The 21512-nt window shown below is 31.9% G+C and overlaps 1 protein-coding gene across 1 annotated transcript; it reads right to left on the bottom strand.

Annotated features, from left to right (window-relative positions):
* Positions 1–7341: 7341 nt before the first annotated feature.
* LOC109341001 (exocyst complex component EXO70A1) lies at positions 7342–19052 on the bottom strand. The gene is made up of 11 exons (XM_019578784.1): positions 18664–19052; positions 18285–18380; positions 16883–17088; positions 10645–10884; positions 10372–10510; positions 10082–10294; positions 9243–9448; positions 8548–8745; positions 8359–8458; positions 7647–7882; positions 7342–7560 (listed from the first exon to the last, which is right to left on the bottom strand). Exons 1-11 carry the CDS (start codon positions 18820–18822, stop codon positions 7443–7445), a joined length of 1911 nt encoding a protein of 636 aa, XP_019434329.1. The 5' UTR covers positions 18823–19052; the 3' UTR covers positions 7342–7442.
* Positions 19053–21512: the final 2460 nt, after the last annotated feature.

Below are 21512 nucleotides of genomic sequence, written 5' to 3'. Positions count from 1 at the left end.
GCTCATAGTAATCAATTACTGACACATGGTAATCGACAAGTGAACCTTTTTGTCCATAGAGTAATTGATTAACCACCTCAATAATTGGTAACTCGTTACTCTATATCAAGTAACTCATTAATCCGTTTCAAGTAACATGTTACTTGGTTTTATAAAATACTGCAAGGATCTATTGAAGAGATTTGAAATGGATGAATGTAAAGCTATTGCACTCCCATGGGTTCAAACATATACGTCGATATTTATGAGGCTAGAAAATATGTAGACATCACTAAGTATCGAGGTATGATAAGATCTCTACTCTATCTTACAACAAGTAGACCTGATATAATGTGTAGTATTTGTTTATGTTCTATAGATCATTCTAAATCTAAAGAGTCACATCTAGTTATTGTTAAAAGAATTATGAAATACCTTAAAGGAACAATAGATGTAGGCCTATGGTATCCCAAGGGTAGTGTATGTGATTTGGTCGGGTACTCTGATTCAGACTTTGTTGGAAGCAAAACTGAAGGAAAAAGTACTAGTGGAACTTGTCATATTTTAGGAAATGCTCTAATCTCTTGGTCAAGTAAGAAACAGGCATGTGTTGCATTAAGCATTGTGGAGGCAGATTACATTACAATCGATAGTTGTTGTGCACAAGTATTATGGCTTAAACAACAATTATGTGACTGTGGTCTAGACTTAGGATGCATTCTCTTGAAATGTGATAACACTAGTGTTATTAACCTAACTAAGAATCCACTAATGCATTATATGACCAAGCACATAGACATAAGCCATTATTTCCTCAGGGGTTATGTGTTGAAGAAAGGTGTGCAATTAGAGTTTGTAGACAATCATGAGCAACTAGCATACATATTCACTAAACCATTGTCTAAAGAACCTTTCTTACAAAATTAGAAGAGAATTAAACATATTAGATAAAGTAAACATAAATTAAAGCATCCCTACATGTTTATATGATCATATGAATGCTTTATGATATGATATATGTGTACTTGCTTGCACGATTGTTTGATTTTGTGAAATTTCGAACTTTTTGGGTGTATAATTCATTACCCTGCTTGGGTATCCGATTACCAAGTACTGTGTAACCTGAAAAATGAAAAATTGGAGCAAGTAATTTATTATTCCGCCAAGCAACCGATTACTTCAAGAAACAAAATTTTTGGTAAATGATTACCTATGGTAGAACTCTGAGAATCTGATAATGTTGTGAAGGAGTAACCAATTACTCTAACAAGTAACTGATTACTCTAACAAGTAACTGATTACTCTAACAAGTAACCAATTACTCTGTTGAGTTTATATATAGGAACCTCCATTTTTCCATATTTTTCAAAAACCCCTCTTCTTCCCCATGGGAACCTAAAACCCTTCTACTCCAAATCTTTCATTTTCAATTGTTTTTGTGAAATTTGTGGCCAAAACACCTACATTTTCATCATAAATTAGTTTCCAACCCCAAATTCCACCTATTATGCCCAAAATAAAAAAAACTCCAAATTAATTTCTTGAGAAAACCTAGAACTTCAAAACTTCAAATCTATGACTTCTTCTTCCAGAACTAAGAAGGAACGTACTAGACATTCTCAGAATGGTCACCCTAGAGCACAAGAGACCAATCTACTTGATTTGTCAAGGATTTTGTCAAATGATGAACAACGGAAAACCTTCGGGGACTATTAGGGAAATAACTCATCGCTCCCAAGTATGATATTTTAAACTCTTTTGAATTTGGTCAGTTTAAATTTCATAATCTCCTTAGGCAATATAATCTTAAATAATTATGTATAGAGAAAAATATCTATTTTCCCGAATTAGTGAGTGTATTTTACTACAATCTGACTTTAAAGAATATTAGAATCTACTCCTATGTTAAAGGAAATGATATTGTTCTAGATCTAAATGCTTTTGGAAATGTTTGCATGAAAATACCAAGCACTAGAGCCAAACTTGGCTTCAAACTTTATTTTCCATGGGATGAGTTTGATAGGAAGAGGTTATACTATTCTATGTATAGATTCCCTCAAGAGGAAATTATGAGCAAAAAGCCTAAAGTAGTGGTTGAGTCTGTTAAGAGTAGAGAAATCTTGTATGTAGGAAATCTCAACCTGGATGGTTGCTTATTGTATTACTATTTAAGTTATATTGTAATTCCTAAAATTTCAAATCATTATCATATTATTTTATTTGGAATTACAATTGATGTATGCCTTTAAGAATAACAAACATGTGAACTGGACATTCATCGTTATGCAACAAATATATTATCTTAGGGATAAGAACGACCCACTATCGTATGTTATTATTGTGACTGCTATACTTGAGAAATTTAGGATATCTACTACAGGAGAGTCAAAAGTGGAAATGGATGATCGACATAACAAAATCGACTTGGATGTCATCCACAAGATGTGTTTCTTTCAAGATCCAATTGATTTACAATTCAAGCATAGAAATAACTGCATTGTCGAATCCTCTAAAAACCCTGAACCTCAACCTTTACAACCTCAATTTAATCCATCTTCATCTCAAATGAGCCAACCAATCGCGTGATTACAAAATAATTGCTTAATATTTGAGGTTCGATCACCACAATGATGGTTGTTCTTGAAGCTCAGATGATATTGATGAGTCAAAGGCGTTTTAAATTCATGGGGTTCTAATATATTTTGGTTGTTCTTTGGATATTTTGTCTTGGGTTTTGTTGTTTATGGTTGTACTCATGTTGGCAATGTTTATTTTCAAGTCCTGTATGTATGAACAATTTTGCTTCAAGTATTTCAATGTTAAGTGTTTTATTTTCCTATATCATAATTGACTTAAGATATACATACTGTTCATATAATATGACATTGGCATGTATAAAATCTTGTATCTAGATATATATTTGTATATATTGCCCATAGAAAACTTGGTTTTTCCTTCTTTTTGATGAAGTCAAAAGGGGGAGCAAAATTGGTGTTGTTTTTCTTGATTAAATTTTCATAGCAATCAAGTCCAAATACAAAGTGGTAGCATACAAGATAGAGAGAGCATGCACAAAAACAAAGTATGCAAAACAAGAAACTCAATGTTAAAAGATATTGGTTTGTCATCATCAAAAGGGGAAGTTAATGAAGAACATCTGGCTCCTTGGCCTTGGCTAGGTTTTGGTGAAGACACCAACATCAATAAAAATAAGAAAAATGATTGAATACATGAAGTATAAAAAGCAAGCACATGAAGTGGACAAGATCTTATAGCTTTCTAATTTTAGTACTTCTAATCCTAATTCATTTACTTATGTTATACATAAATACTCTTAGAAATGTTTTCAAAATGATTTGAAAATTTTAACTTGGTTTAAACATGAGTTTAAAAGGTTTAAAATAAAATTCTAGAAAACTGAGTAACAGGTTACTCAAAAGGATTGAGTGCATGAGTATGAGAACATTTAACAATCCTTATGTCCTAGACATAATTTCTTCATTCTTCATACATTGTAAATCACCATAAGGTGTGATGAGGGAAAGAGTGTAAGCCAAGAAGTGGTGTGCTTCTTGTTGAGGGATTTGTGAGTGACAATCTTGAGAGAAATATTGGTATAAGATTTGTATTAGATTAAACTCATACATAGTGAATATTTCTTGTGGTTTGCAAGAGGATTGAACGTACCCTTCGATGGATTGAAGGTGAACCAATATACATTCGGTGTTATCCCTCTTTTCCCTAATCTTTTAATTTGCGTTGTTTCGATTTTTACATACTTACATCTTAAGTTGCTAATTTGATTTTCATCTTAAAGAAAAAGGGAAAAATCTGCATATTATGTAGAAAACTAATTCACTTCTACCCTCTTAGTTTGTCATCTATACTTACACAATTGATTATCAAATTTAAATGTATAAATTAAAATATAGAGAAATAAAAAATGAAGAGGTTTTATATTGGTTCACGCCAAGAATGATGCTTCGTCGGGCCCCTCGGTTGATTTGTGGATTTTCACTAATAGAAGTTATCCATTAATACAAAACAGATGAGAAAAGACTTCAATCTTTTTATGAACAAGCTTTGTCCTTATTGATTCCCTATAACATTCTAGCTTCTATTGTATCCTACAACGATCAAACCTCTTAGATTTGAGGATTTATCGCCTTTAATCTAACTATTTCCTTTCCTTTCTAAATTTCAACTAAACTTATTGTTTTGATAAATACATGTTTGTGTAAATAACAACAAAAATCTAGATCAAAGAATACTCCATTATTTTCTCTAATCTATTGACAAAACTAAAACCAAATAGAATATGAATACTAGAGAAGATAAGAAAAAGAATGAATATAATTGAGTCTTTCTTTTTCTTCAAGATTCAAACTAATTTGTTCTGGATTTGAGAGGTATAGCACTTGGACTGAATTTCTTTTCTGAAAATTGAACTTTCAAAATTTCGAGTTATTGAATTATAAATCTTGAGATATCACCTAAGGCTTTTATAATTCTATTTTTCTACATCAGATAATTGACTAAGACATAATCATAATAGATTATTGATTTTGTTAAAACCTCTTAATCGATTAGATACAGGATAATCGATTAACTACAACTTAAAAATAGTTTCTGAAAAAATAAGTCCATTACTAATTGATTATCTTAGATTAAACTCAAAATTTTGGTCCAATCATCATATAATGATCCTAATTATAATCAATGATATGAGATGCATGAAACCTATTGGATTCTACCTATCATTGCATCTTAGACCTAAAAGATATCAAAATGATTTGTAAACTAAGATATAAACAAGAGTAGTCTTGAGTTTCATGGTGTATCCTTTGTATATTCCACTATGTTATGTTGTAACACTTTGTCTTCATCAAAACCATGATATGCATAGTATTCAACCTCACAAATTTGTGTTATCGCTAATAATATATTGATAGTCGCTCAATACTCTTTGGGGTGCAGGCACATTTGATCGATTCTCTTTAACATATCTCGTCTTCTCTATTCATTATCTTTTGTCCTTTACTTAATTGTTTTTGGCAAATAATGTGCAACTGGAAGCATTGTGTGTACCATGTTTTAAAGCTTAATTACTTGCAGTACCTTCTTGACTTCTCAATCTCATACAAAATATTCAAGATACTTACATATATAAGAAAACTTGGCAGGAAACCAACTAGGCTCCCCTATGCTCAGGGCCGTCAAATTCAGATTAGGGATATATGATAATTTTGAGTCAATAACTTTTTAAGCACACAGTCGTTAAGATGAATATTTAACTAGTTCAACTACAGGTACAACAGTTGTAGTTGACAGCTCCATGTTTAAATGGTATGTACTATTTTTTGTAAAGAATATGGCCATGAAAATGTAAAATGAATTTTCTAATTATAAATCTGACATTTAACTATAAGGAATTCCCCTTAATATAAATCTGGATTTATAATCATCTTACAAGTGTTCAAAGTGACTTTGATACGATTACATCTAAACTTAGATATGGGTCATCCATTCACAAATAGTTTCTTAATAAAATATAGCACCCATATTATTCTCAGTATTTAATGCAATGCTCTATGTAAAAATTAGCGAGTAAAGAAAGAAAATGATGCATGCTTACGCATATAAACTTTATCCAAATGCATAGGGACTGTTTTTTGCTTTATGTGTATTTATTTGAATATTTTCTCTTCAACATTTCTGACAAATCTTGATCAAAAGTCTCTGAGTACAACAAGATTTAATTAAATTTATAATCAGAATTCATCAAGTAATAATATTATACTGATAATGGAAAGAAGCATACATAATTATAACAAAGTTTCAAAATAACATTTTATATACTTTATAAACACCCTTGTAGATATTAATTATGTGTTTTCCGATAACTTTATCACTTCTAAAACACCTAAAATTAATTACTCGGTCAATTATAATTAGTGGAATGAACAATTAATTACAAATCAAAATATACATATCAGACATAGGAAACTAAATATAGGGCTTCGTTTTAAGTGCTTCAGACTTTTAATGGACCAAAACAAATACCCTACATAATAACCAAACAAATAAAAACAAAATAAGAAAATATGTACGTGAGATGCAAAACATGGAAAGTGAGGAAAAGAATCCTCTCCTGAAATGGAGAGACGAGTTCTTGATTTAGTATTTATATTTAAGAATAAGTATGATATTATTATATTTAAAAGATAAAAGTGTTTTATTAATTTTTTTTCTATGTTTTTAGGTACTTGTCTCTTTATTATTGGAACAAAGAAGATCATAATCCCAGGAGGTGATGGTTTGAGATGAAGATATGTTTAGTTTAGAGACTTTAAGGCACAAATCACTTATGAATAATTGCAAAGGATTTCAAAATTTATATAATGGTAAAAAAATTACAATATGACAGGGGGAAGGTTGTTCCTATATGCTTCTTAAAAGATCTGTATCTGGTGATGAGCCAGTAATATAGATAAGAGAAGAAAATAATTGTATTGATAATGTATGAGTTTTATATATTATTTATCATTTATATTTAATTACCATTTATTTTTAAAAAAAGTAGTCCAAATAAATGATATATAATATAGTAATTATATATAAATCTTTACATTGATGGTGCAATAGTATATTGACAAATGTAAAATACACCACTCAAAATATACAAATAGCCACACCTCTAAAGAGTATCTAACTTTTTTCTTTCGGACTATATTTCAAATTTTCACTTCAGGCTTTTAGTTTTATGAGAATCATCAATAATTAATTTGAGACCGGTTTATTTATTTATTTCATTTGATACATGTGTATTTAAAAATTCTGTTTATCCAAGTAATACAGATATGTTATTTAATGTTTTTTAAAAAAAATTAATTAAGTGACACTTTTTTATTAAACCGAGATAGGAAAATGGAACATGAAGGAGGATAGATGATCACTGTCCACCTAATACATGTAAAGCTAATTGGATAGAGATTACCGATAGTAAGATATGTCTCAATTTCCTGACACAAGATCCTCTCTAATAAGACCATTTATAGAGGCAAACTGTCCCAATACTTCATTTTTCCCATTCACAAAAATTTGAAGCTACGGTTAATGAGAAACAAACCTTGCCACTTGAATCAACATGTTGGTTAAAGTTATTCATATGAAGTTGGTGCTCAATGACAGCATATGAAGTTTTAGATGTTTCAGAGAAATGATATGGTCCTAAAAGGCTAAGCTTCATTAGAATATGAACACAGTATTAAGTGTGTAAGAAACCTTCAATGCTTATTTCTCAATCTGAGTGATCGGTAAGAAGGATTAAAAGGTGAAAGGAATCCGATTTTCTTTTGAATATAACAGTGGAAGGACAATACATTAACATTTATTGACCAATCATTTAATCAGTGCCTAAGTTTCCAAATTATGAAGTAATGTGATCTATGCAATACAACTATTCACCGCTTTTGTTCAGTCCACGTCTTGCTCTCGAAAAATTCACCCAACATTTGTTCAAGATTCTCCGGAGAGTATCTGATGTACTTTGTAGGATTTTTTCCATTCTCAATCATTGGCCTGAAAGATTTACTTGCTTATCAACAAGAGCAGGATATAATATAATTAGATTTCAAAGAGGAAAAAATAGCATAACTGAAACATACCCAAAGCGTTTAAGAAAAGATCTATATGCAGGCAATAGGACTTCAGCAACAGCCAGTCTTAGAGATTCACGCAACTCACTGTCCGGAATCGTCCATTGAGATTGTCTCTGATGAAGTTCCTCAATTTGAATGTTAAAGGTCTTGAATCTATCTTTAATCGTTGCTCTTGAAACTCCACTGTTGCTGTCCCCACCACCAGATGAATTAGTTCCTTGGACAGTAAGGCACTGCAGAATCTGCAGGATCAAGTTGCACTATTTATTAATAAAATGTTGGTTATACAAGCAGCTGAATACTTCAATTCAATGGTGATTTGGATCAGTATCATGAATAGCCATCTACTGTGAAAGTAGTACATAAAACAAGCAGATGGTGGTCTAGCTCCCTAGAGGGAATTTTTTTCATCCAGAAGACTCGAACCAGCTCCTGTTGGTTCTGATTGCTCTCCTCTAATACCACAACAAATTTAACAATTCTGAATAACATTTCAAGCTGAGGAACACTGAATATGTCAATAGGTATCTTCCCAAACTTTCAGTGGAGGAGTTTGAACTCAACCTCTTCAGAGGAGAGAAGAGGTTAGATAAGGATATTTCTATGTATGAATCAGATTTTCAGTATCTATAATTTATGTTCACAGAAAAGATTCTCAAGAGCGACCAAAAATAGCAGAGATTCAGTGGCACAATGAACTAAACAGTTAGAAATTCACCTTCGCCCAAGAGATCCTTTTATACTGATTTGCATGCTGCTGTACAATCCTTCTGTGTATTTGCACCCAGTCATCCCCCAACATGTCCTTTGCCTCAGACCTGTAAGTACAATAAGCAGAATGGTATTGAATCCAGAAAGAATATCAAATATTTTAGTAGGGTAAATGGGGAAAAAAACTACAACTAACCTTCTTACAGATCTAACTATGTAATGGATATTGTTCATAAGAAACAACTGGGTTAAGGCTGGATCTTTATACTGTTTTGATTTTCCATCAAGGTTATTCTGGAGAGCCTGCATAATCCTTGTCGTGACAGAGGCTAACTGAGATTCTGGATCGTTGGGATCAAACTCTTGAAAAAGTTGTTTCAGAGTTGATTGATAACTGCCCACATTCAGCATCCCCAATGAGATGGTAAAAATAAGCAAATAGTTAGTTTATACAAGTCAAGAACAGCTAAAAAATTGAATTTGCAAGGACAATAAAGTCCAATTTAGCAAGAACCCAAATCTGGATTTTAGTAACTTTGGTAACTTCAGAAATTCCGAGCCATTAAAGATCGGATGGCTTATCAGAATCAAAACACAATTCAGAATCTAAACCATCAAATCTGCATCTAACGGCTCAGGTTCAATGACGTTACCATTTTTTGAAGTTACTGAATTCAAATCCCCAAAAACTCAGAAATAGCAGAATATGAATGGTAATTGGGTCAAGTTCCCGAAGTTATAACCACATTAGCAAAGAGGAACTATTGCCATTTCTTTTGTGCCCCAACTTCCAAAAAATAAACTATTTTGAAAAGGAGCTATATTCACGTCCGAGCACATACAAAAACTAGAGCAAAAATCAGCCAGCCCTTGATTATCACAATCACTCACTCATAGAGAAACTTCACATAATTGATCACATAGCTTGTCAGAGGGTGGACAGTTCCATCCAATACAGCAGTTTTAGTTGCATCTTTTTCAACTGCTTCTTCAAAGTCAACAAAAGTTTCTTGGGCTGTCTGAGCTAGTCGCTTTGCCAAACTCATTGCTGCTTCCCGCATTTCAGTACAAGCTTTACTTTCAAAAAGTGTCTCGATCTGCATAATAAACCCAACCCCAGGCAAAATAAATGAGTAAATTAGAAAACATAAAAAGAAGAAAATAGTAAAGAAAGCTCATAAGAATAAAACGAGTATAATCAAGGTTATAACTAAATTCATGTATATGTCAACAACAAAATCGACATCAAGCCTACAAGATACTAACAATTCATAGCAGATATTGAAAATCAATTACATTAGTTATCAGGTCATGCCGGCATAAATCTACATTAAAAATAAATTTATTTATCAACATCTTATTTCCTTATCATATACTGTACAGTGGTTTCACTTGCTTCTTCTCCACTTTTTTCTTGTCTTCAGTGCTTGTTAAGGAAGATTTCTTAACAATTAGATTCACTGTATTGTCATGGTAGCCTTCAAATGATAAACCTTTTTCAAATTAAACTGGGCAATCAAAATCCAAACTGATAAATTTAGAGTCTCAAAAAAATATGATGACTTCGAGAGCATTGATTTTATATCAAGCCCCAAAGAGTAACTGTCCTTTTAATCCAAAACTTAATACAACAACAACCAAGTCGTTATCTCACTAGGTGGGGTTAATCCAAAACTTAAGAGTTAGGAAAAAGTGAAAAACATAGTCCTGAAATATAATCGTAACAATACCTCTGGCTGAAGTTCTCTCATTATCTCATACATGTCTAGAAGAACAAATAATTTTTCAGGTGACCTCTTGCTTTTGGCTATAGCCTCTCCAAAACTAAGAAGCATAGCCACACTGCTAGCAGTTACTTCCGCAAAACATTGAGTTTTCAGGGACTCAACACCATCAAATATTTGATCACAGATTTTCTTTTCCCCGGAAAATAACAATTTGACCTGTGCGAGTAAAATTAGAAAGATGATTGAGGACAAAAACAGAAGAGATAAAATAGGAAAGTCATATTCATCCTTACAGCAATCCTCATGTAATGAATCCAGTTCCCAATCTTAGCCTCCAAAACCTCCCATTGCATTTTTTGAACATCATCTTTACTCAACCTCTCTACACCTAACTTCCTAAGACTTTGTTCCAGGACCGCACCACGGGTGTCTCTACACATTAGGAACTTATAGTTATCATGATTTAATCAAACTTTAGAAGAAATGATGGCAGACTTATTCGAAGGTTGAATACATAAATTTCCAGCTTTACAACAAAAAACATGCAAGCACATGGTCGCCACTACCTGTAGATTCGAAAGAGCTGTTGTTGATGGCCAGCTTGAACCATTTGCTGTGCTAAATCATGTAGCAAAGGTATAACTCTTGGTGGAATGAGGGTTGGAAGTGTGAAAGTGACAGTTTCAAGGCTTGGTTTTTTGCTTTCAGAATGGTTTTTGCTACCAACATCACTTTGTTTCCCAGAAGTTGATGGCCTTAGAGAATTCGGTAGGCAGTCAAAAAGGCGGTCAGGTTCTACAGGCTTGCTGAAATCCAAAATGAATATGTTAAACTAATTATCATGATAAACATTTTAGAACCTGATACAAGTATCTAAAATGAGATATGCACAAGTAACAATTACTCTTTATGAAGCTGCTAACTTTTATTGATGCAAAACAAAGTGCAAGAGGTTTTGCATTTTCGAGTGAAAGTTCATTAAGTAATAGCTACATAATTTATGTAAAACTGCAAAATGGAGTCTGCTGTGTCTGTATCGAGTTACATGTGAAAAAGGTCAAATTATACACCTTTAGTAGAGAAAAATAGTATGCATTTACCTTTAAAGCTTCTTGGCTGAATTAAATCACCAAGAATCAAACATATGAAAGGAATTGTGCAAACAAAATCAATTAACTGAGTCCATACACAATTGTCCATCTTAACCTTGTCTTTCTTCTTCGATATTCTCTTCATTTATTATTTAGTTCCGTGGAATTGGAGGGTTGTAGCAAGGAATAATGAAAAGAGAGAATAGAGACTCAATAAAATTAGATAGATGTTAATTACAAAAATGACGAAAATGTAAAGAAACGGTAACTTAATGGAATGTGATGCAAAAGAGAAACTCAACATATTAATAGTAAACTTCTAGACATATTAATAAGGAAAAGTCGGTGAGTTTGATCTGAAATAAATCCCAAGGGATCATCTAGGTACTATAAAATATTCTTCACTCTTAAGACACGAAAAACCTGTGAGTATGATCGGAAATAAATCCCAAGGGATCATCTAGGTACTATAAATATTCTTAAGACAAAACAAAGATATCGTGAGATGCTTTGGTTGTATCCGTGCTTGAGCTTGTTAAAAATAAGCGCCCTAAAACGATCAGCTAAAAATATAATGCGTCAAAGAATGTGATATGAAGGTCAACTGCATCTACGACGGCTGGCCACAACTGTTTCTATAACATGATTCATTTGTAGGAATACATCAGCATGGCAAACAACAGAGAAGCAGGCGCTAGAAGCCTAGAATATGGGTAAACAATCACAAGGTGGTGATAACAACAACAAAAAATGCCAGGAACACATCCCAAGGAAGCCAAACAGCCAACAAATGAAATTGGGCTTAACCAGAGATGATAAAAGAGGTCGATGGAAATCAGGTTTTTCAGCCGTAAGGTTGTGCTATCTTGGATCCTGGCCTTTCTGGGCTTAACCACGAGAGAGAGAGTATTATTGGAGAGATAGACGGTGCAAAAACGAGAACGCGGCAAGAGTGGCGTCTTATTGGATATCTACGTTATTGGGAATTTGACAAAAGAACGGTGTTGAGACTGTCACTGAGAATGGTACAAGCGAACAACACTAATACCATGCTCAACTGAAAAGTTTTAGGCAAGGAAGGGGAAAGAGAGAATAAAGAGTCGATAAGATGAATCATATTCTGTCTGTTGCGCAACTCAGCATCTACCTCCAAGTTCAGCTTGTAACTTGCAGGTTGTAGCCTCTAAAGAGGTTGAAAGACATTCCCAAAATTGAACTCGAATCCTATGTCACAAAAAGAATATATATACATACAGTCTCCTTACCTAATAACATTCTGACAAAGATATGATCATCGAATAATATAAAAATATTAATTTATGTTATTATAATATTTATTTTTGATTAAATTATATTTTTAATTGGGTGAGGACACTAAGTGAGACATGTGACCCTCATCTATAACATACATCCAATTAGGGGTAAGCGTGAGATGGGTTAAATATGTCCATCACATGTTCCTAAATATTGATTGGTCAATTTTTGAACCCGAACCCCATCACTAATTAGGATGAGACACGTGAAGGATGAATCCAAAATAACACGAGTCAAGATAGAGACGTGTCCTGATTGGAGAATGACAAATGTAGATTTTTTTCTCAAATCTTTAAGCATGCACAATCTGTATATATATTCAACTAAAATATGCATCATACATACATCAATATATAAACTATAAACTGTACGTTGCACTCTTCAAACTAAAAACTATCACAATCACGTGACTGAAAATTATAGAAGATATTGAAAATTTCAGAACAATTTAAATTGTCAAGTGTCAACATAAGCTGAAGTGATCTTGTAAATGATAAAAAACACATGAGAACTAAAATGACAACAAAGTGTCAATAAGGGACCGGTCAGGTGAACTGAAACGATAATAACATGCCAATATATAACTAAAAGGGACGCGTCGGGTGACCCGAACATAAACCCGAACACGTCCTTTTTGACGAAGGGTCTGTCCTTTTTAATCAGGTCTGTCCTTTTTTATTTATTTGGACGGGTCAGACCCGTCTCTAAGTTATTGAGTTGAGACGAGTCTACGGGTCAGGCTGAGTCTTACTCGCCCGTATATCCAATAATATAAAATTGTTAGTTTTTATTTTTATAAATTTTTATTTTAACTAATTGTCAATTTTCATATAGTTGAGACAAGAAATGAGGACAAATTGAGGACAACTAATCAGTGTCCTCTCGAGGATATCTCATCCTCTATCACACGCCAACCATATAAGAATGTTATATTTTATTTAAAAATTTATATTTTTATTTATGTGACTATTTAATTAGTTCGTAACAAAGAATGAGAAATTAAAAACAATTACTATCAGTGTTGTAATAATCGGACAGGACTAGGTGGTCCAATCAATTTGACCACTCACCGGACTTGAAAATGGTCTTGGTTTGTAGTTTTAACCTAATGAGGGTTGAACCGCTTTGAACCGGAGAAATTCCGGTTCGACCGCATTAAATACGGTTGAACCAGAATAACCCGGGAAATGAACTAGACGATTCAATTAAAATTTTAAAAAAATAAAATATTACTCTAATGTTTTGTTTTACTCAGTTCAAAAAACGATGGAAAGATGTTATTTCAATATATTATTACACATAAATATTAATTATAAAATTTTGTAGTTATATATAACTATATATTTATATATAAAAATGATAAATTATATATGAAATTATTCGGTCCGACTTTAACCATTTAAACCGATTAAACGTAATACGAAACATCTTCTGATTTGATGTCCTCGGGTTTCACAATATTGATTACAATATCATATACAACATAAGATATTAAACGTTTAATAAAATTAATTTTGTAACTTGAGGAAATTTTAAAAATAATTAAAAAAACATATAATATTTATTATTTATTTAGTTATTTATTAAAGGTTTAATAAAATTAATTTTGTAACTTGACGTTTTAAAAATAATTAAAAAACATATAATATTTATTATTTATTTATTTATTTATTTATTAAAGAAATAATAAGTAGAGTAACTAAATATATAGATAAATTAAAATCAAAATTTTCAACTCTTTTTTTTTAATACTATTTATAATTGGACATGTAATATTTATTTTAATTTTATTTTATTTTAATTTAATATTCTATTTATATTTGGAATAATTAAATATATCTTTTTTCATGAAAATAAAATTATAAGTTATGAGTTTATGCTAATGTGAATAATTGGGTAGATGATTATATATTTGCTATGGAAACCTAATGATGTATGATAATAGCAGACACAAACACAAATCCTTTTTTCTATAATACGATGGTAGCTACTCGATACTACTACGACGTAGGCACAAATTAGGCGAATCTATTAACAAACTCCTATTATTCTCTTTCTCTTTAGCCTCTTTTAGTATTTGATTATTCACTTGTTTCCTACAATTTGTGTCAAATAGCTCTATCAATGTGTCAAATTTGAGGTGGGAAAATTCGATGAAACTGATAATTTTGGATTGTGGCAAAGACAGGTTAAGGATATGCTTAGATCAATAACGTCTATCTAAGGCGCTTCATGAGAATAAGCCAGATAATATGAATAAATTGAATTAGGAATCATTGAAGGAGACAACTACTAGAACCATACAACTCTTCTATGAGATGAGGTGATGTACCATGTTATGGTTTTGACGTCACCAATATAGGTATAGGAGACATTAGAGAAGTAGTTTATGTCTCTCTAATAAACAAGTTATACTTGAAACAAAGACTTACAACACATCAACACTTTCAATCAAGTAATTAATGACTTACATAAATTTGATGTGAAGATTGGTATGAGGATACAACAATAATTTTGTTATGTTATTTATCCAATTCTATGAACACTTGAAGACAACATTGGAAAAACTCAATCAAATTGAATGAGATAACGATCACACCTCTATCCCATAGTCAAAGACAGTATAAGGGATATGATTTGTATGTGAAAGGAAATCTAAGTGTGGAAGAGGAAGCAAGGCATATGAGGTCTTATCAAAAGAAAATATGGAAGTTTAAGGGTAGCATATTAGTACAATGCTCTAAGTGCAAACAAAATATGCATTAAATAAAAGATTATTCTAATAAATGAGGTTCTCACAAGATGGTGAGGAAAGATGAAGTATCTACATTTGCAAGTGTTGCACATAAAAAAAGAAGATGATTTCAATTACAATTGTGAAGGTAATATGCTATATGTATCATCAAATCAGAGTGTGAATCTGTGGATACTTGACATTGGTTGCTCTCACCACTAGACGTCAAACAAAGAATGGTTCACCGCATACAGGGCATGAAAATTTGGTTCATGTATCTAGGAAATAATAAAGCACGTGCAATTGTTAACATGGAAGAAATCATAATTCTGATGGATAATAGTGTTGTGAAGACGTTATCTGAGGTTAGGTATATACCAGACTTGAAGAAGAATTTGATTTGTTTCGGGAGATTGCACGCCAATGGATTCAACTATAGAGTTGTTGGGAACAGTAATACTCGTCGAGTATGCAAATGTGCTCTAACTATGATACTTTAGAAAAGACTTACATGATTTGTTAGAATGACTGAAGAGATTTTAGTAGATTCAAACTATGGTGTTACCAGGTTGTGGTGCTTGACATGTAACCCCTCTAGGCCAATGAAATTACAGAGCGTGTCACCTTTCAAGCTAAAATAAATACTCGTATAGTATTTTATTACATAGGAGGGAACCAAAACAACTCGAACTCATGACCTCATAGGACTATTGTTATTGATTTTGTCCAATCGCAACCACTAAGCTACAGTAGCATGTCAAGACTGAGGTGTTACATGACATATATATTTGAGTTATATCAACGTGTTTGTTCTGATAGAACTATGCAAAAGAGGACTATTGAAAGAAGTCAACAAATACAAGTTAGACTATATTCACGCTGATGTAATGACATCTACTCATAACTCATGACCTCATGGGACTATTGTCATTAATTTTGTTCGGTCGCAACCACTAAGCTATAGTAGTATGTCAATACTAAGGTGTTACATGACATATATATTTGAGTCATATTAACGTGTTTGTTATGACAAAACTATGCAAGAGAGGACTATTGTAAGGAATCAACAAATACAAGCTAGACTATATCCATACTGATGTAATGGTATCCACTCATAAACCATATCTAGGAGGTTGTCGATATTTTGTGACCTTCATTGATAACTTTTCTCATAATGTCAGAGTATTTTCTAAAAGATAAGTAAGAAGTTTATGTCAAGTTCAAGATTTGGAAGCTAGATGTTTAAAATGAGACTCGTAGAAAAATGTAGAAATTTTGTGAGGAACATGACATTCAAAAACACTTTTATTGAAGAATCCTCAACAAAAATGATGTTATAGAGAGAATGACTTACAAAGAGGGCTAGATGTTTGACACAAAATGTTGGACCCTCCAAAGGTTTTTGGGTAGAAACACTTAATATGAAATACTATGTCATCAATATATCAAGAAAGGCTTTATTGGATAGTAAAATTGTTGAAGAAATATGTCCATCTAACCTCATCAATTATATTAATTTGCACATATTTGGTTCATGGATTTTAGAGCTACGCAGGGTTGAAGCCCAAACAGATTAAGAGTGGAGTATATAATTCAAACACAATTATCAACACAAGTATGATGAGAGGAAAAACAGAACTTCAAATTTGAGAATAGACCACCAACCTGTAATTTGTTAAAAGATGTCTGAACTCGTCTTCCAGCTTTGAGATAGCTTTGGCAAGCAAGCTGTTCGCATGGTTGATGATACCATCACTACTTTTGAAACTCTTTTTGCTGCTAAAGAACCGAACATTCGCTCTCAGCTGATCAATTGCTTCTAAATAACTTTCTAGATCCTCATGTGGCCCTCGCAGTATTTTAGCCTCAGCCTAACAATCAAGTTTGAATGAAAATCATGAAAAGTTATTAATATCTAAAACTAGTTTAACTGAATTAAATATCATTTAGAAAATACCATTAAAAATGTCATAAAAGTGCACAGGTTCAGTTACAGATGCAATATCTCTCGAAGAAAATATGAAGTTACAGATGCAATACAAAGAAGATCAACACAGTAAAACATTGGTCGAAGGTTCAATACTGAACTTCATACTGTATCCATTTTCATACTGTATCCTAGAACATCAAATAGAAGTATTACAATTAAAGATTATATTAGAACCTATCAACTTCCGAGTCAACTTTGATTATTTCCATACTGATTTTTCTTCTATAATTTACCCTCGGACCTTACAAAATAGAAGCTTCATGTATTGACTCGTCATAGATTTTCCTTGTATAACTAAAAAATAAAACTAGAGAGAGATCTGAAATTAATCCTAGACATAAATAATTTACTAAATTGCTTAGACTCCGTTTATTTAAAATTTTCACAAAAAACGTTATTTTAATTTAAAAAATACTTGAGAGTTGAGACTGGTTGGGCTTTTACGACAAACCAGAAGCAAGAAAAGTCTGAAATTTGGCTTTTTCGAGAAGCTATATTTTCAGTTTATTAGAAAATCTCTTTTTCCAGAATAGAGTCATAACATGAATGTAAATGCTTAGAGAAGTAAATAAATACAGCAGGAAACCATGACTTGGTTCAAATAATTAAAATAGCACAAATTTGACACGCGATTATGTTCCACTAGAATCTAAATGCTAAAAGGGAGATCTGAGTTTTGGAAAAGTGTAAACTATAATGTAATTAGCATAAGATGGCTATCTTAATTATGGTACAAATACATAATAGGACAATGATAGTTACTAGTTCTAGTATGTAGTATGCAGTTTACCTTATAAATTAGAGAATTATCATCATGTAACTATGAGTACAACTTCAATCAAGGAACAAGGACCAATAACAGAATAATAACAAAACATCAAATCAAATCAATCGAAATAAACATAATCACCTCAGAATAAACCGTAAATCAAATAAGATAATTATATTAATTCTAACACCACAATTGCAGGATAATGTTATAAAACCATGCCAGTAACTACTATTTCTATAGCACATTGCCACATCAAGTTTAGAATCTGAGATCAGAAATGGTAATGAACCAAATTAGAGACCTACCTTACGGGTCTGGTCAAATTGCGTCAAAATCACCTCTGCTGCTTTTAGAGTCTTGTCGATATTATCATGAGCGCTTCGAATTGAATGTGTTTTTATCTAAAATATAAACGAATCAAATCAAACGAAACCCTAAATATCGCATAATCCGAATCACATTAACTTTCTAATAATGATGAAAAACAGAGATAAGTAGATAACAAAAACACTTAAAAAAATAAACACACTGAAAAAATGCTTGATCAATAATTGAAATTGAAATGTCAAGTTACGAGCAAAATAAAAAACATAACTGATGCATTTTCTCCAACAATTCTGAATCAGAACCGTGCTATACAAACGAATAACGCTTTTTTCAATCATCTGTGAAAAATGTTATTACCTGAGTGGGACGCATTGCGGTTTCGAGAGCGGAGAGGCGGTGATCGAAGGAACCGAGAATGGAAACCATGTTATCAGTGATGGTCTGGCTTTTGTGTAAAGATTCCTTCACGAACGATGATCTCTCTCTGAGAGAATCCATGGTTTGATGAATCCCCATTGTTAGCGACGAATATTATTTTCTCTTTTTTTCGTCGCTATTTGTTTACTGAGAAAATGGAAAAAAGGAAATAGTTGTTTTGATTGATCCAAGAAACGTTGGTTCATGCTGTTCCCACTTTCTTTCCGTGCTCTTCGCCAGAGACGGTTAAAAGAATCAGTTGAAGCAATAGAGCGGGTGTATTTGTGGGACCTATCTAGTTCTGATGTCTCCACCGTTTTTTTTTTCTATTTTCATCCGGATAGTTTTGATACTATTAAGAGTATCTTTATATTTTATAAAAAACTAAATCTTAAATTTTTTAGGTGTGTGGCTAACTCTTTCAATAATTATTATTTTTAAAATTGAACATATAACATTTTAATTATTCTAAATATTTAACATGACCTTATATAACTAGATCACCACATTTTTTCATGTATTTCAGTAGTGTTGGCAAGTTGAAACTCAACTTTCAGTAAAGTAAATAAAGAAATTCAAACTCAAATAACTTAGAAATTAAGATTAATAAATGTGTTGGGTAGATAGATTAAGAAATGTTTGTAAGTACATAGTCTACTACTTGTAGGTCTTATTGTAGAAAGAATTCTAATTGCTCTTGGAAGTAAATTTAAATTATTGTACGAGTGTTGGTTCAAGTAATACATGTTTGATTCTTTTTAAACAAGATTTTAGATTCGAGTCTTGTGGATGAAAAAATACTCACTGGGACCAAAGAAAATAAATTTAAATTGAATAAAAAGTTAAGATTTAATCACGTTTGCATTTTTTCATTTAATGTTTTACAACTCAATGAGATGTAATTGATTTAACTATTCATTTTTTAAATACGTGCACTTTTGATCCTTGAACTCTGTTATTTTAAGGGTTTGTTTGAGAGTTGGATTTTGGAGGGAAATGAAGAGAAATGGAAGGCTTGAGAGATATCTCACAAATGTTATTTAATGGTTATTAAGTCTTCCATTTCCATTCCTTATTATTTAACAAAATCCAATTCCCGAACTAATCCTAAAATTTTAATCATTCGTTATTATTTAGCAACTACATGCCCTAAACTTTGCAGTTTTGCAATATAAGTTGCTACATTAATCTCCACCCAAAGGTTATTAAAGATACTAACATACCAATAAGATATTGGTCTAGTGGTGTAAGATTTTATTAGATTTTAAAAGACTAAAGTTCAAGAGTTTGATTTCTGAGAACAACATTTGTCGGGAGAGATAACCACACATCATGAAGGGATTAGTTCTATACCCAAAAAGTAAAGAGATACCATTAGTAGTACCAAAAAATTACTAACATGGCTAACTAGGGCTGACAATGAACCGAACCAACTCGGTATTCGTTCGAAACTCGATTCGTTATTTAGCTTGATAAACTTGGTTCATGAACCAAATGAGTCAAACTTGAGCTGGAAATTGAGCTCGTTAAATAAACGAACCAAACTCGAGTTGAATATAGTACGACTCGTTAGGTTCATGAGCTAACTCAATATATATATATATATATATATATATATATATATATATTCATACATTCCTTCTCTCATTTATTCAATTATTCATTAACTCATGCATAAAAAAAAATCATCATTCATTGGCTTATGCATTCACTCATATATTAAAAAAAATTACATATTCAAACATTTATTCACTCATTAATTAATTCATGCATCTAAAAAGAAAAATAATTATTCACTGACAAATGCATTCATTAACTCAAAAACAAAAATTACATATTCATACATTCATTCACTCATGGACCCAAAAAGAAAAATCATAATTCATTGGCTTATGCATTCAAAAATAAAAATACATATTTAAACATTCACTAACTCATTCATTATTAAAATAGTTGAGCTTTTGTTAGTCGCTTAGTTAATTTGGTTAAGGTAGTTAGTGTTTTCTTCCCTTTATATAGATGATTCAATGTAACTTTGGAATTCAATTCAATTCAATAACATTTTCTCATTCTTTCTTGTTCATCAAGAATCTCTCTTATCCATGTCTACTACCATTTTAACATGGTATCAAAGCAATAATTATCTATTTTTGATGGCTTCCGCTTATGCTTCTATCGTTCCAAGATTCAACAAAGAATAATCATCAATATTGTTTATTTCTTCAACATTGGGGTATTGCAATCCCCTTTTGTTCTTGGCATTGGAATATCTTTAGTTCTCAGAGCCACAATATCCAAAGTGATGATCCACTATCTTTCCTTGTTTTCATGGGTGCAATCACTACACTCTCAATCACCTCTGTACCTCTATGGGTTTTGTTATATTTGTTATTAAACTTTTGCTTGTAGCTATGGCTAAACGTTCTCTTGAGGGTGAGCCAGTGAAGGTGATTTATATATGCATCACATTGACACTAGTCTTGGCTTGTAGTTTCACCACTGATATTATTGGTATTCATGATCTATTTGAATCTTTCCTACCTTGAAGATGCTAAGTCTATGATTGGATCGAACATAGAGAAATCATGGTGGATTGTTCAAGAAATGGAGGCCTTTTTTGATCTTGCTAAAGAAAACACTCATTCATTCAATAAATTCATTTTTCTTATTCTTTATCATTACCCTCCCATTATCTCTTCTCTTTTATACTCTATTTTTTTTTACCTCTCTCATTAAACACACAACATTATAGTGTGTATTTTTTTCATTGAAGCAACATATAAGGATCA

The sequence above is a fragment of the Lupinus angustifolius genome, unplaced genomic scaffold (assembly GCF_001865875.1).
Source record: "Lupinus angustifolius cultivar Tanjil unplaced genomic scaffold, LupAngTanjil_v1.0 Scaffold_320_2, whole genome shotgun sequence".
Taxonomy (NCBI): domain Eukaryota; kingdom Viridiplantae; phylum Streptophyta; class Magnoliopsida; order Fabales; family Fabaceae; genus Lupinus; species Lupinus angustifolius.
Note: the sequence above shows the minus strand (reverse complement) of the source record. Positions and strands in the feature narration are given on the sequence as shown.